Genomic DNA, 16,713 nt, shown 5'->3' on the forward strand with positions numbered 1-16,713 from the left:
GTGTGTGTGTTTTTTAATACTACACCCACAATTAGCTTAAAATTGTTTACTCACCACTTGACACTGCCTGCGTGCTTATGCAAGGGTTGGTAGAGTCTTATCAACATGAACAAAGTGATAACATTCAGATAACAACCGTGAAGTCATGCATTTTCCTTATTCTCTTTCCCTTCTTCTGATTCAGCTGAATCAGCACTTTCTCTGCAGGTGATCTATTTTGAAAGGGGCTTATTAGACAGTGTGCAAAAGAGTGCGCTAATTATGCGGAAAAACTGTTCACTCTGCTGTTGAGTAGGAAAGCCTTTTAAAAAAAAATCTCTCTCACTCTCAAACTCTCACTCCTCATTGTGATTCGGCTCCCTCTTTCTCTCCTTTATTCGCTGAGGGACTCTCCTCCCCTCTCCTTCCCCTCTCCCCCTCCGTGCGTCAAATTCTCGACCCATGGTGTTCAGGCTCCCAGTTTCTCAGTTTCCCTCCAGGATGGGTTTCTTCAGGTTCTTCAGGTCTGTGAAGAGCGACTTGATCCTCTTTTTAACTCCGTGCGCTCTCCTTCCCCTGCCTTTGGTGATCGGGACATCGGTATGTACTCATTTGATGTGTCAGCTTTGACTAATAAAACTGTTTCATAGAAGAAGAAAAAAAAAAGTTGTTTTGCTTTTCTTTTCTTTTCTTTTGTTAGCAATTGAATGAATAAAAAATATAGCAGAGATGCGATGGACAAGTTCTCTCTTCGTTTTTTTGTTTTTTTAGCACCTGTTGCTATGCACGAGCACTGTGCACGAGGCTCCCGGAGGCTCCGCGGTGCACCCCACGGTCTTGTTCTTTTAACTTCGCATTTTTTTGTCAGCATCAACTGTCAAGTGTAGCTGTGGGAACACGCAAAGTCCAATTTAGTTTTGGACCAGCTAACATGCGCCTAACGCTTCTGAAAGCAACAGAGCAAAAAACATTTGAAGTGTTTTAGTTGTTTAAATTGTCTGATTAACACGTAAAATAATATTACACTGATTCGCACGTGCCGCTTGCAAAAAAAAAAACAAAAAAACAACACAAATTATTGAAGGCTTAGTTAAATGTTTTCAGTTATATGTTTAAGTTGGGAACAAAACTGTGAAGTTGTGAGAAGGCGAATGTCCATTTGTTTTCTCTCAAAAGTCAATCTCTTGAGTCTAAAACGTCTAGTCCTTCATATGCGTTTGATGTTTGAAATTTTTTGGGTTTTAGCGATATGAATGTTTGTAATGTTTGCAGATGACAGAAATATTTTTTGTAGTAATTTAAATTAAAAAAAACCAAGTGACCCGGCATTAAAGAAAGAGGTAGTTTGACACTGACAAGTTATCAATGAAACCATATAGAGCTTCTTCACTGACAGACTGCTGCATCCTAAGTGCACAAAAGAGCATAATAGGAGATCCTTCCTTCCAGCAGCTGTTAGATTCACAGCTCCCAACAAACTCAGTATGTGCTTATATTCCTGCTGGGATTTGAACAGTTTTACAGCACATTATACTTCACTTTGTTTCTATATATTTAATTCTTTTTTATTTTGGTGTGACATTACATTCCTCAATGCTGCTGTTACACCTGGCTTTCCCTATGGGACAATAAAGGATATTTATTGTACAGATGTGCAGGGAAACAGTTTTGCAAAATAAAAATGTAATTAACATTTTTCCTTCATAAAAAAGAGAATAAAGTTTGTTTTTTGTGGAAATGGAAGATAGAATTTGAATGGCCTAGGAATGCTTTTACATGTATATGTTAAATTGTTCAGTATGTATTCAGTAATGTTCAATTATGATTTAAAAAGGGCAATATAATTAGCTTCAGTTATTGCAATTAGAAACTAGCAATTAGGCCCCAAATGTGGTGTAGAGATGGACTTTAAAATACTTCAGTTAGTTTATAAATCACCAAATGGCTCAGCATCAAATTACATTAAATGTTTATTGTCATTGAATCAACTTTGCAGATTACGTCTGCTTTGTGCCACCAGAATCAGAACCAAACATGAAGAAGCAGGATTCAGCTTTTATGGTCCTCTAACCTGGAGCAAACTTCCAAAAAACAGCTAAACTGCTGAAACACTGAGTATCCTTATATCAAGTTTGTTTAGAGCTACCTTTCATTAATTAAAAACTGGAAAACAAATTCACTCTGGTCTGGGTTGCAACTTTTCATTCCTTTTTCATTTTTGCTTTGTCAGTTGTGGGTTTTTTGTTGTTTTTTTCTACCATGTAAAGCACTTTGACTTGCCTTGTTGCAGAAATGTTCTACACTATATAAACTTGACCTGTGTGTGACCAGAAACAATAGAACACTCTAATCTTCACCCTTTGAACCACCATAACATCCAGTTTAAATTGACATGACTTTGACTACAAATGTTTCTAGCTTTTTATTGGTGTCTTTTGTCTGAGGAGTTTTAAACCAAATTAGCCATTGTATTGTAAAAATATACCTGTTTTGTTTTGGGTTTTTTACATGTCTTCATGGGATTTTCTACACAGGAGGCAGAATGTGCGTATGTGATCATCTTAATGGCGGTGTACTGGTGCACTGAGGTACTTCCACTGGCTGTGACATCACTTCTCCCAGCTGTCCTTTTCCCTTTGTTTGGCATAATGCAGTCTAAAGATGTAAGTCAAACAACTGCCAGAAATCTGTTTGTGAAAAAGAGAATTAATTTGCCAGAAATTGAATCAACTCCCTTATGATCTGCTGTTTCCAGGTGGGCATGCAGTACTTGAAGGACACCAACTTGCTGTTTGTGGGAGGCCTGCTGGTCGCCGTGGCGGTGGAGCACTGGAATTTGCACAAACGCATCGCTTTAAGGGTGCTACTTCTCGTCGGTGTGCGTCCAGCGCTGTGAGTAGCGTGCCGTCTTAATCTTTCAGACCTACATGTTCTTAGTTTATCTAATCGGCTGTCAGAAGAGCAAATATACTGAAGATAGGGGCGCTGTGTTCAAAGTTTTTACTGCATCGTAAAACTCTGTTTGTGCCACTTTGTCACCTACGGGGATAAAACATCTCCTGAGTTTACAACTTCAGTTCCAAACAACTTTGATTCTTCATTTTTGTATTAATACGAGACTAAATTTACCACTCAGTGTCTAGACGACCTGCTAGTGCATCACAGGACACTTACTGGTTTTTTCTTTGCCTTTTCTTCTTCTTTCTGCAAGGTTGATGCTGGGTTTTATGGGTGTCACTGCGTTCTTGTCGATGTGGATCAGCAACACGGCTACCACGGCCATGATGGTGCCAATTGTCCAAGCAGTGTTGGATCAGCTCAACAACAGTGACAAAGAAGTGCCACAGATCATCAGTTCAGACGAGCATGTCCAGACATCAGACACTGACTGCAAGCCACCAGCGCAGACACAAAAAGAGGCTGAAGGAAACGGTGAGTGATTGTTAAATAGGGCGGCATTGTGTAAAATCAACTTTTTTTTTAAAGTTTACATCATCATACGATGTTATTCCGTCGTCCAAAACATACCCAGACTGTTGTTCTACTTCGGAGCTGCAATTTCCAAGCTTCTGTAACTCCCCCCACTAAGCTCCTACAGACTAGCCAGCAGCAATTAGCAAACATCAGGTGGAACTGCGTATCTGCTGAGCTCTTTATACAAGCTGTTTTAGGTTACTAGAGGAGCAATGTTGTAATGACTTTCTGAAGGCGGAATTGCAGAATGAGCAGGAGTTTTTAAAGACAGAGGCCCTACTTAAAGGCGTCAAGATACAAAGAAGAATATCTTTTATTATACAACATTTTTGAAGGCAGTATGATAACTAATTGTGCTATAAAATAGCACTATTTGGCCTGAAAGTACATAACATTATCCCTTTGAATGTTTCAAGACTAGAAAAAAATGCATTCCATAATAACTGATGTATTGCTTTACCATACTGTTTCTTGTGAAGACACCTACATTAATGTTGTCCAACGTTGCTTAGCATCAGATTCTTTTTTCTTTTTTAAATTTGAGTTGGGCAGAAGTGAAAACTATTTTCATTCCTCCCTCTTTGTTTAAAGGCCCAGTGGTTGTGACTTTCTTAGATGCCTCAGTTGAGGTTGCCAGGCACAAGGAGGCAATGGAGAGGCAAAGAATGGGTAAAGGGATGACCTTGTGTGTTTGTTACGCTGCCAGCATCGGAGGCACTGCCACGCTGACAGGAACTGGTCCCAATTTGGTGCTTAAGGGACAAATGAACCAGTGAGTGTGTCCTTATGATTTACAAGCTCAACTTTTTTTTTTTTTTTACACCACAGCTGACTCTATTTCCATGTGTCTTAAAGGCTGTTTCCTGAAAATGAAGATGTGATTAACTTTGCCTCCTGGTTCGGATTTGCGTTTCCAAATATGATCCTCATGCTGACACTAGCCTGGCTCTGGCTGCAGTTTGTCTTCATGGGGTTCAAGTGAGTGTCTGACAGAAAATGTAACATCTTTTCTGCGTTGGCGCCACGTTTTGACAGGAGAGACGACGTGAAAATTCTGACTCCCATGCGATTCCTCTAGTTTCAGGAAAACATGGGGCTGTGGGGCAACCAAGACAGAAAAGGAGATTGCTGCATATAACGTGATCCGTGAGCAACACCGTCAGCTGGGGACCATGAGTTTTGGAGAGATAAGTGTGTTGAGTCTCTTCGTTTTGCTGGTAGTCCTTTGGTTCTCCAGAGATCCGGGTTTTGTTCGTGGCTGGGCTACAGATCTAAACTCCACAGCAGAGTGTGTACTTATGGTTTTCATTTCTGATTTTACACATGTGTACAAATGTGTACATGAATGCAGTTGATGGCAGAATCTCCCTGGTCTTCTAACCTCGCAGATATGTGACAGATGCCACAGTAGCGATATTTGTGGCCATCCTGCTCTTTGTCCTACCCTCTGAACCACCACGATTCTGTTCACGCAGGACTCGAAGTTTTGATACAAGTAAGGCATCATTCTAGAAAAAAAACCTCTAGTTAAAAGGAGGCCATTTCTGTAATGTTTTGTCTCTTGTGGGTGTTTTCATTCAATCTGTAGCCCCACAACAGACCTCTACCTCAACACCCCGACTCCTCACCTGGAAGGTTGCCCAAAAGAAGGTGCCATGGGGCATTGTACTTCTCCTTGGGGGTGGGTTTGCCCTCGCCAAGGGGAGTGAAGTAAGTAGCAAGAACGGTTACATTTCTATGTTATATTGTCACAAACTGTTGTGTTAAGCTAGATTATGCTATTGACTCTTTGGAACTACTGACAAGGGGTGAAGTAAAGTGAAGTAAAGGTCCACTCTTCTCCATTGTCTGTGGGAATGTCTTAAAATCCAGAAGTTTTGGAAGGATGTTATTAGGTGTCTACCTGAATTGCTTAAGGTGAAAGTCCCATTAGAGGTTAAAATTTGTGTTCTAGGAATATACCCAAAGGAATTTAAACAAACACAGATGGAAACTAAATAGACTACGGACTTCTTCAAGCCAAAAGATTTATTGCATTATGCTGGAGGAGCATGGATGCCCCCTCCCTGGGACTATGGAAGAAAGAAATTGCCAATTTTCTAGGACTGGAAAAACTAACATACATCACCAAGGGTAAACAGTGAGACTTTGAGAACCTCTGGGAGCCATATATGAGGATCATAGGGACTGAAGGTGGAGCTTATTAATGGGTGTCTTAAACAGATGTCTTGACTACAGTTTCTATTTATATATTGTCTTGTTATTATTCTCTGCCTTAATCTAAAGGGTCGTGTATAATTTTGGAACTAAACAAATGCAGGTTTGAATGGTGAGTGCGTGAGTGAATGTAGGGGTGTATAAGTACATGTTTACAATGTTAAGTTTGTTGTGTCCTAAAAGAGAAGATTCAATAAAATATATTGAGAAGAAGTGAAGGTCCAGAGTATTGAACGGAGTGACTACAATCGTTTTCCCAAGTTATTTTTGCCAATATAGCCATGGCTTATTGTTCAAATCAAGCTAATTTATCTGTGGACATAGCACAACTAGTTTGGGCTCATCGACAGTGGTTTTATGGAGCGGACTTATAAGCATACAAAAATCTAGTTGCATCCCAGTATTTTTTTATAGCGGTGGGGGGGATTCTCTCCATAGTCACTGATGATTAGTTGCGTACCTTTTCCATACCGCAGTATCTGATTGCGTCTTACCAATCTTACTTGATTATAAAGTACATGAACCATAACCTCTTTATCTTGTAAAAATTGTTAACTTCAGATCGACGAATACAGGACCGCCAATCCTTCCGATTGAATACTGTCATGCCACATTACGCAACAAATATTATGATATGTTAGTACATAAATTATGTTATAAATTGGTATTTTAAGTTGTTTTACATTACAGGATGTCATGTTAGGTAACATTCTGCTCTGATATAGTCTCTAAGTTACGTTATGGTTCACTAGCATCACTTTACAAAATGCAAGCTAGTGAACTCTCATTGTTTTGGGATGAGATGTAGATTTTTATTCTTTTTCTTCTTGCTATCTCATGCCAAATAATAAATAGTACTGCATTCAAAGCAGACCACTTATTTCCACACTGTTTTTTTGACTGGCCAATGTAAGCATACTGTTCATTTTTTACTGATTTTATTACTTTATTTTATTGTTTGTGGTTACTTTTGATATATAGTTTGAGTGTAAAGCATTGAAGTACCAAAATGAAAGGATTGCATGTACACAAATTCAGGAATCTGAGGTTGTGTTCAATGGTTTGTGATAACACTTGTTTTACGGGAGAGTTTGCTCTTCCTGATATTTTCTGTCTACTTCTAAAGGACTAAATACTGGTAATTCATCAACATTGGGGGATCAAGCTTCAAAAGATTAATTATTAATTAAAACATCAGAGAGGTCCAACATTTGCACAGTTTAATATAGTTGTTGGTGGTGTAATGTGTACTTACCAGGGGCATTAGAATCATCTTACTGGGAACATTGTCTACAATATTGTGATTTTCTAAACAACTTGAACCACTCAGTTTTAGTCAAATCAAAACAGCACAACCTTCAAATTACTGAAATTGAATTTTTTTAAATCTAAAAATACATTTTGTTCTGTATGTGACATACAGTGTTTTTATGGTTCGTTCAATTTTTTTTGAATTTTTAAATGCAGGTGAAACTCAGTCTCATCTCACAAACAGCAGTGAATTTGGTCGCCCTGTATTGAAATGCATTGTATTGTATCGTGTTGTGTTGCACCTTAGCTTGACTTATGTCATGTTTTTCTGCTTTCAGGTATCAGGGCTCTCAAAGTGGATGGGGGACCAGATGAGTCCTCTGCAGAACATCCCTCCCTGGGGAATAGCTATCATTTTATGCCTACTGATTGCTACTTTCACAGAGTGCACCAGCAATGTAGCGACTGCGACGCTGTTCCTACCTGTCTTAGCCTCAATGGTAAGAGCTCTCACAGAGACAGTTACATGAGACAATGGAGATCAACATAAAAACTGGCTGGAGACATAAAGTCATGCCTGACCGCAGTGGTTCAATTAAGTTAAGGTCTGAAGTGGAGTTCCAGCACTCACATCGCTCCCAGTGAGAACTGGCCTACTTTCCCATGTTTGGCAAGCTCTCTAGTTGGTTATTCGGGGTGAATATGTTCAGTTCTCCTCAGTGGGGCCCTCCTCCCATTAATAACCTGCCAAGTACACCAGGGCAGCCCACTGCCCTGTCTGGCTGTCACAACGCAACTAAAGAATGACATTACTGTGCCAACAGGCTGACCACTTCACAGAATTACAAAGATCACGCCACAAAAGATAGTTTCTAATTGGAACAATTAAACTTATATCTGTAAAAAGCAAAGCTAAGAATCTGTAACAAAAAAGTGACTTGCAAAAGCATGCATATCCTTTAAAGTTACTTTTTTCTTTTTACATTTTGTCATGGTTAGTTTGTATGTTTTCATCTAGTAAACCAAAACAAAGTGGAAGGAACTAGACATAGCTATTTTGGAGGGGTGGAGGGTTGTTATAAAAATGTGAAATACTGTGATTTATAGTATTATTAATCATCCATTAATCAGAGGAAAGGGACACAACATAAAGAATGGAGATAAAGATGTGGCGAGGTTTAAACCACTGAGATAAAATGAAGTTTGTAGCTCACTGTGTGTGTACTTCAAAGTATTGATTCAGGGATTGAATACCAATGGACCGCAGTGTTTTTGATGACTTTTTGTAAAAGAAAAAAAGAAAGAAAAGAAAATTCTCCATTATTTTCCTTTCTCCTCAAAACTATGTACTGATTTGTACCTGTCTCTATCACAGATAATCCATAAAGAAATGATGAAGTGAAAAACTGTGAAACAGTTATAGGAGAATGTATATTGTGTCACCGAATGTCCAAACTAGTTTTATGTAAAAATAGGATAAGCAAAGCTAGAGCTTTTGAAAATGAAAACCTGGAGTAATAATAGTTTCACGGTTCATTGCATTGTGTGCCATGATGTCAAGGAAATCTAGATGATTAAAACAAAATCTATTTACATAGACAAAACACTATCATTGCGGTGACCTGATACACAGTTTAAATGTGAAGTTTAGTTCTTTTCACTGTTTATTTTGAGAAACAGAAATTACTGTGCACTTGTTCCGAGCCTCTGTGCCTCGTGACATGTAATTCAGAAGGAAATTCCACTCAGCAACGTTCCCTTAGTTCCCAGCAGTCTGCCATTATCGAGAACACATGTAGCGCCTTTCTATTTTGGACGTCTTGACTCAGCACAAGGCCAGCACAGCAGGAATTACATCTTAATTATACCCACCTAATGAGAGTTTTCACTCTGGGCAGAACTGCACACATTTCATTCAGAGTTATGAGTCAATGATTGTGGTTGGAGGGGAAAAATAGTCAGATAGAGTAGCCGAGGATTATGCGATCACGTTTGTTTTCATCCCAGCCTTAGAGTCTTAAAAACCTCCTCTGTGATTACTGCAGTCTCAGTCCATTGGAATCAATCCTCTGTATGTCATGGTGCCCTGTACTCTGAGCGCCTCGTTCGCCTTCATGCTGCCCGTTGCCACCCCTCCCAACGCCATAGTCTTCTCATATGGACAACTGAAGGTTGCTGACATGGTGAGTAGGACGGTTGATTGTGGGGGTTATTTTGTAAATGATATGCTGAATCTGATGATGCTATGACTTTTCCTGCTGCCGTTATTCAATTAGGATGCAAGAACCTGTATTTAATGTCGTCTATAGTTGCAGCCCAAGCGGTTTTATAAAACATGCGGTGAAAAGCATATATATTTCCCAGAACCAAACCGATAAAAGATTAGAACTAAGTCTGATAAAAAAAATTTTTTTAGTGACATCTTGTAACTAAATGTTAGCTTAAAAGGAAATAATTACCGTAACTTTTGTGCCCGTGTCTCCTTCCCAGCGTGTGGGAGAAACTGCTAAATACTACAAATGAGAAGGACCTATGCCAGGGTAGCCTGGTAAAAAAGCAGCTCCTTGTTTTACGCTTCACTTCGTACAGAGTCTGGGCTCTCGGCTATTGAGAAATGATCGCTTCCTGGAGGCGTGGATTGTGTTGACTTTTTGAATTCTACCCAATTGCTAGCTTTTGCCCGTGACATAAAGCAATGCTCCATTTCGACTCCAAGAAGCTTACCGGAAATTGCCTGCGTTGTAAACAACCATCCTCCTCTGCGAAGAGAGAAGTGCCGAGCCGAACAAGATGGCTGTTAATGTTAATTCAACATTTGGAGGCGTAGCCAACACGAACAGAACGACTTCGTTCACTTTAACCTGAATGTTCAGGTAGACAGGTACGAGTCTAAAAACTGACAACAATGTCATTCACAGCTTCTGATTCTGTTTGCTAATTTGCCTGGTTGGCACTCATTTCTCAATAGGAGAGAGCCCAGACTTTCTGTACAAAACGAAGCGTAGGACACAAGGCTGCTTTTTACGTCCTGCGTTCTCATTTGTTCTCGGGGAACACGACGCACCATAAAATTGAAAGAGGACATACTTTTATTTTTTAGCATTTTTGGCCAATGGAAACTTTTATGTGAGGGAGATAAGTTGTTTTTTTTCACTGTTTGAAATGTGTTTTATCAAGCTAACCCGTATAGCTGCCACTCAGCGGACAGTTTTGACAAACTGTCACTGAACTGAAAGCCTTCAATAAATTGAACAGAGCAATATTTTGAGATCTATTGACTTCCAAGTAAATAAAGCACACCTTTAAAAAAACGTATTTGTATGTACTTTTGTCCGCAACAGGCTAAGACTGGGGTAGTCATGAACATTATCGGCATCATTTGCATTACACTGGCCATCAACACCTGGGGCAAGGCGATGTTTCACCTGGACACTTTCCCTGCCTGGGCCAACGTCACAGGCGTCTGAACGACTTCTGTGATCACACACCGTCTATGCATGCCCTCCTCCACCAGACCCCGTCCCGTCCTCGGGTGACAAACACCTGAAACCAGAGCGAAAGCACGGGACCAAACGGTGAGCTTCATGTGTTGTATTGCTGTCTGGATTGTGACGGAAAGTGGAGGGCAATTTTACTGGGAAAGAGTAGATAACACATGGCAATATTTATACATCACAATGAAGAGATACTTGAATGAAAGCCCTTGATGCCTTAAATTACACGGCACAAACCAAATGCTGTCTATTAACTTAAAACCAGGAAATATCAATTATCCTATCAGCTAGTTCTGGTGGTGTAATTGAAAACAAATCTAATATTTTGTAAAAGGCATTGAATTTTTTCCCGTTTTTTATTTTTTATTTTTTGCAAACGTAGCCAGATGTTTTTAGAAACTCTTTATTTTTAACATACTGTATGTACATAGTCTTGCAAAATTATTAAAACAGCATGAGCTTTTGTCACATAACCACAAATGTTTTAAAGTTGGATTTTTTTTCTTAGATTGAAACAAAGTATCACATAATAGTTGAATTCAAATGGAAATGCAACACGGTGTTTAATTTTTGCTCTGATTCTGGAAAGTCCATCCATCCATCCATCCATTTTCTGTTCATCCTTGACCCTAATGGGGTTGGGAGGGTTGCTGGTGTCTATCTCCAGCTACATTCTGGGCGAGAGGCGGGTTCACCCTGGACAGGTCGCCAGTCTGTCGCAGGATTCTGGAAAGTGTGGAGTGCATATGTTTCCTGACCTGTGGGGTGTGTCTCTGTCCTCTATACAGCTGAACAGTTCTGCTTACACTAAGAACAGAGTATTGATGTATATACTGAACATATATATGCCATACTTTTATGACTATGTATGTTTTTCCCTCCATACTGCAGTTGTTTCCTACTGTGTGATGATCTATCAAAGAAAAAGTTTGTGGCTGTGATTTGACAAAATCTAAAATTGTTAAAAAGATATTAATACTGTTGCAAGGCACTGTAAATTATTCTCTAGGAAGCATTGTGTACTTAATATTTTCTTATGTAGTTCACTAAGCAAATTTTTCTGTTTTATTACTTATACGGTCTGACAACTTCATTCTTCTTTCTCTTAAAACCTGGAATTAACACTGAAGAGTCTACATGATGGTGTATATAAATTTCCCCCAATGCGACCAAATGTAATATTAAAATTCTGTTTTTTTACATGTAAATAAATTTCACATCATATTCAAGACACTGTGACAAGAACAATTCAATTTTATAAGCACTTTTTAAAATACCTGCATGTATCAAATGCCGTATCTCCAGCACTGTTAAATACATTTTTAGCATCTGATTTTGCCACCTTCCTTTAAATTAGAACATATTTCACCCATGAGGGTTTTAAGCTTCTATTTTAAATATTATAAAGGTTATCGTTGAGCGTAGTGTGTTTGTTATGTGGAAAAATGTGTAAGTATATATATGAGACTTTGTTAAATAAATGAACTCAAGCATCATTTGGACATGAAAGGCTTATGTCAAAAGTCTTATTTGTCTCACTGTAATTGTAATTTTGATTTAAAAAACAAAACCCTTTCACATTGTATTTGTACACTGTGGTTTTATACATATTTTCCACGGGAAATAAAAAGAAAATGAACAAAGAAACGTTTGAGTCTTTCTTATCTTGCACATTTATGTCGATTTGTCCATTTCAATCTAATTTAGATTCATTATCTGTGCAGTTTGATCGGATCGAAATTAATCTTTTTTTTTTTTACAGTAAGTTGTTGACTGTTTTTGTCCCTCCAGAGACTTTTTCGCAACACCGAGGCTTAAATTGGGCAGGAATGATGAGAAACAAAACTCAGCCGAGTCACCGCCGACTTATCGTCCAAAACAAAAAATAATCTCACTTTTATCATCCTCTGCTGTTTCTCAACCTTACACGACAATTACCCGATAGTCCAATACACCTAGCTGTGTCTCTGCGTCTTGCTAACTGACCTCTTGTCTCAAGCACAAATCAGACGTAATCCTGTAAACACCGTGTGGAAAACCACAATCATCCTGGACTGAAGCGCCACACCTCATGCATGCAGGCCAGCCGCCATGTGTCATTGTGCTGCTGGGAGACGTTGTGTAAGCCCAGAGTCAAAGCGGCAATATAGTGCTCCATTGTTTTGCGTCATAAGCATTATGGGCTCAAAGATGACATTTCATTTGGGTTTTATGGCCCCATCTTACACCCTTTGGTCATTTACACCGTTTCTCACCTGCAGCGATAAACCTAAATAGAATTCGCTCAGATTTTTATGATAGAGCAACACAAAGTGTTTATTTTTTAAAATCATGTAATCTGAAAAGTGTGGCGTGTAGTCGCAATAAGAAGTTAATCGATTAGGCAGAAATTAAAACGAGCTCGTTAATTTCCACTGATGATTAAGCTGTTTTTGAAGCGCAATTTTGCACGCATAGATGTCATAATGCATTTTATTTACGGTTTTGGTTCTAAGTGGGTTTTATTTCCGCTTTATGTTTTGGTTGTGTTTTATTTTTGATATTTAAAATGATCGTCCTGTTAAAGTGTTAAAGTTTTTCTTTACAAAAATTAAGCTGATTGGTCGTTGAGAGGGGCAAACTTGCATTATCATGCCATTGTCAATGACTTAGAAATGATCCCAAAACAACAATATTATCGTTTATTGCAAGGATCACTCAAACTATTTATCGTGCAGCAAATCGTTTTCATGGCGACAGGCCTATCTCTGACACCCGTTAATAATAATAAAAAACAGGCTATCAGACATGGTGGAAGAAGAGATCCAAGGAGATACCTTTCTCCATTTGGTGCTGGGAAGATGGATGGAGAAAATGTAGGATAATCGTGGAAGAAAACCTGCTAGAGGTTCCCAAGGTTTTGAGAGTGGGTCAAGCTGGACAAAGACCCTAAACAAACAACCAGAGCTGCAATGGAAATGTTATCTCCAAGCCATTCAAGTGTCAGAACGGCCCAGTCAAGACCCAAATCGAGCTGAGAAGCTGTGGCCAGGATTGCTGTTCACAGACTCTGTGTATCCAATCTCAGTTAGAGCTATCTTCTGAAGCAGAACGGTCTCCTGCTGTAGAAAGAGACATTAGCAATGTGCTCCAAGTGAAGTGAAGTCGGATTTATTTGTTCAGCACATTTCGGCAACAAGGCAGTTCAGAGTGCCCTGCACCTTAAAAACATCATACAGTAACCAAGAAAATCAATGTTTCAGCATATTTGCAGTTTTCTGGAAGTTTGTTCCAGATTTGTGGCGCATAGGAGCTGAATGCTGCTTCTCCGTGTTTGGTTCAAGGGACGCAGAGCAGAACCAGAAGACTTGAGAGATCTGCTGGAAGGTTGATACAACAACAGCAGATCTTTTATGTATGCAAGTTGTTCAGTGATTTATAAACTATCAACAGTATTTTAAAGTCTATTCTCTGAGCTGCAGGGAGCCAGTGGAAGGACTTCAGAACCGGGATGACGAGCTCTATTGTCCAGGTTTTAGTGACAACGTCAGCAGCAGCTGTGCTGTCTTGATTTTCTCTGGCTGATCCGTTGAAGACGCCGCTGCAGCAATCAATGCGACCAAAGATGAACGCCACATGACTTTTCTGAACTTGCAGCAAACTTGAAACTCTCGTATACGACAGAAAACTGCACCTGACCTCGCCGCTGGCAATGTGCTCGCAGTAAACATGAATGCAAGGGTTACAAAAAAAACCCCACCCAAAGGTTCTGAGCTCTCTGCTGTTGGACAATTATCAGACGGTCGTCGTCTAACGAGCGCAAAGACCCGTTCAGGCCGCCATGATCCCGGATCCCAATCGGGAAGAATGCTTATGTAATTACAGTGCCTTTCTCTTTCTTTACCGCCTCCATGCCACCCACTCATTATCCAATTCCAACCCATCCCCATGTATTATAGTCCACTCTATTGGCTAAATATACACAGAACGCTTTGAACTCCTGCTTGCTTTGATTGGATTTCACGCAGCTGAGTTGACATAAGCAAAAAAAAAAACAAACAACAACAGTAAAAAAACTGCTTTTTGTGAACTCAAAATGAAGAATTCCTTTTTAGTTGCAGAGTAAGCAAGAAGCTAGCTTAATAAGTGACCACAAACGTTTTTTTGTTTCATGCACCTGTCTTGTATTTTAAAAGCATCTTTGCAAAGAGGATGCTTTGGAGCCACGTTAGCCTTCCCGTCTCTGCTGTATCGGTTACGCCTGGGCACAATGCGCCGCCTGTCTGATAAAAATCAATCCTCCGCTGAGGATAAAGACGTTTGTGAAAACACGGGCCTCTCTTAGGAACCGGAGAGCCCAAATTAGAGGCTAAAATATCCAAGGGACAGGACAGAGATTCTTTCTTCCTTTGTCTGCCAGGGGGCCAAAGTACATTCATGAACATCCTTCCAGCTAATGTTCCTTTTATAATCATTTACCTTGATGGGATTCTTGGAAAATTATTACACATTAATAGGCCTTAAGTAACAGATAAAAGCCATGAATACCCACAAAGACAAATACAATAAAGAAAAAATTAAAGTGCTCAAAAACTTTTGATTTCATTATTTTAGGAATATTTTCTTTAGACGTCCAGCATAACGGTTTATGCGTACGTTATTGAAATTTAAGAATATTGTTTTTTCCAAAACATGCAGATTTTTATTTAAACAGCGTCACCAATAAAACCATGAGGAATACAAACTGTTTACAATGATCTCCATCTTTACAAACTTCAACAATCTTTTTTGTTAAGGCATAAGTGAAATATTAAACTATTTTGCAAAATATGCAAAAAGCAGAGGCTATGACCTGCACTGTTGCAGTTTTAATGTTTCTGTTTGTCTCTTGTTTGTTCTGGTTAAAATTTGCTATTAAATTTTAAGCGTAGAACCAGAGAGCAATCACTTCTTTGTCATTGACATAAACCTGCATGGTGTTGAGTTTTTTCCTCCCACTGCTCAATTCTACTCAGTTCGAAAGTGCGGGTCACTTCAGGTCAGTTCGATTAAATTTAGTTCCCTTCAACTCGACTCAGTTTAGTCCGATTCAAATTAATACAGCCTACTCAAAGTAGATTGAAATTCTATTCTCTAAAATTAAGTTGAATTCCCTAACACAATACGAATTTCAATCCAATTTATTTTTCCATCACTTTAGCTTAGTTAATAAATGTAATTGAATCAAAAGGAATTTTCCACAGAGCTTATTTAAACTGAATTCAATTCAAGTCAAGGCAGTTCAGTTTATTGTATGGCCCTGAAGTGAACAACAAATGTCATCAAGTTCAGTCTGGAACTGAACTTGAACAAGATACAAGTTCAGTTCAAGATTCTGTTCTACTTTCTTAGAGAAAACGTAGAGCAAACCTAATTGGAGAGACTTCTTAGGGGGAAAAAAAACAATAAAAAGCATCCAGGAGTTGCCGTGCTGGGGAACGTTCTGTTTCTGGAGGCGTGCTCTGCCTGCACCACAAAATTGCTCAAACACAGGGTAACAGATGATCGTATAAACACAGTTCATTTATGTTCTGCTTCGCAAACCTTCCACAAGGTTCCTCGCCCCGAGGTTCTCAGTATTGTTTTATTTAAACGGCACTTCAGCCAGCTCAGGAGTTAGAGTTAAGCTATAGTTATGCAAGCGTCTTATTTCTTTTAACTTTAATCATAAAAAAAAGTGCAGACATAGGTCATGTCTATCCGAAGTTCATCAAACTATCTTTTTTTATTTATCCGTATCTACAGGACTGATGGAGATAAAAGCGAGATGAGCTCTTTGCGTCTGTTCTGTTTTTATTTTTTGTTTCTATGCTCCGTTCTTTAGAGAAACTGTAAATGTAGCTAAAGTGTGAGTTGGTGTTTGCTGCAAAGCTCCAACTATAAGTGACACTTTTTGTGAACTTTATATCGCCTTGATTTCACTAAAAACCTGCATTTGTGGCACAAAAATAAAGTTAACATGTTATATTTCCTTAGTCTAAAAGAAAAGTGGCAAATACTCCCAGATTTCTGTAACGCAACAAAGCTTGGGTATCATTGTTCAAAACAAAATACATATTTTGTTCACCGTTTTGTTTAGAAACGGAAGTCATTTAAACTAATAAACACTCAAAAGATTAAGTATACTTTGAGATGCCTCTCATGTACACAATATTTCATCTTATTCAATTTCATATATTCTTCTCTTCACCATACTGAAGTAGCGCACAGTTGCAACACTCATTCCAAAAACTAAAATAAACTAACAATACCTTTTTTCTACAGTCACTACTTTAATTAT

The 16,713-nt window shown here is 38.9% G+C and overlaps 1 protein-coding gene across 1 annotated transcript; it reads left to right on the plus strand.

Annotated features, from left to right (window-relative positions):
- slc13a5b (solute carrier family 13 member 5b) lies at positions 1–11,644 on the plus strand. The gene is made up of 12 exons (XM_044120288.1): positions 1–579; positions 2,514–2,642; positions 2,735–2,871; positions 3,191–3,411; positions 4,045–4,225; positions 4,309–4,431; positions 4,532–4,741; positions 4,842–4,948; positions 5,042–5,163; positions 7,260–7,421; positions 8,967–9,104; positions 10,263–11,644. Exons 1-12 carry the CDS (start codon positions 442–444, stop codon positions 10,386–10,388), a joined length of 1,794 nt encoding a protein of 597 aa, XP_043976223.1. The 5' UTR covers positions 1–441; the 3' UTR covers positions 10,389–11,644.
- Positions 11,645–16,713: the final 5,069 nt, after the last annotated feature.

Source organism: Gambusia affinis, linkage group LG06 (assembly GCF_019740435.1).
Source record: "Gambusia affinis linkage group LG06, SWU_Gaff_1.0, whole genome shotgun sequence".
In the NCBI taxonomy this organism is placed as follows: Eukaryota; Metazoa; Chordata; class Actinopteri; order Cyprinodontiformes; family Poeciliidae; genus Gambusia; species Gambusia affinis.

Bases quoted from the DNA above. Each gene is read 5' to 3' on its own strand.
- slc13a5b (XM_044120288.1), top strand. From the start codon at position 442: ATGGTGTTCAGGCTCCCAGTTTCTCAGTTTCCCTCCAGGATGGGTTTC. The intron at 4,949-5,041 runs GTAAGGCATCAT...TTCAATCTGTAG, and splicing joins GACTCGAAGTTTTGATACAA to CCCCACAACAGACCTCTACC. The intron at 9,105-10,262 runs GTGAGTAGGACG...TGTCCGCAACAG, and splicing joins AACTGAAGGTTGCTGACATG to GCTAAGACTGGGGTAGTCAT.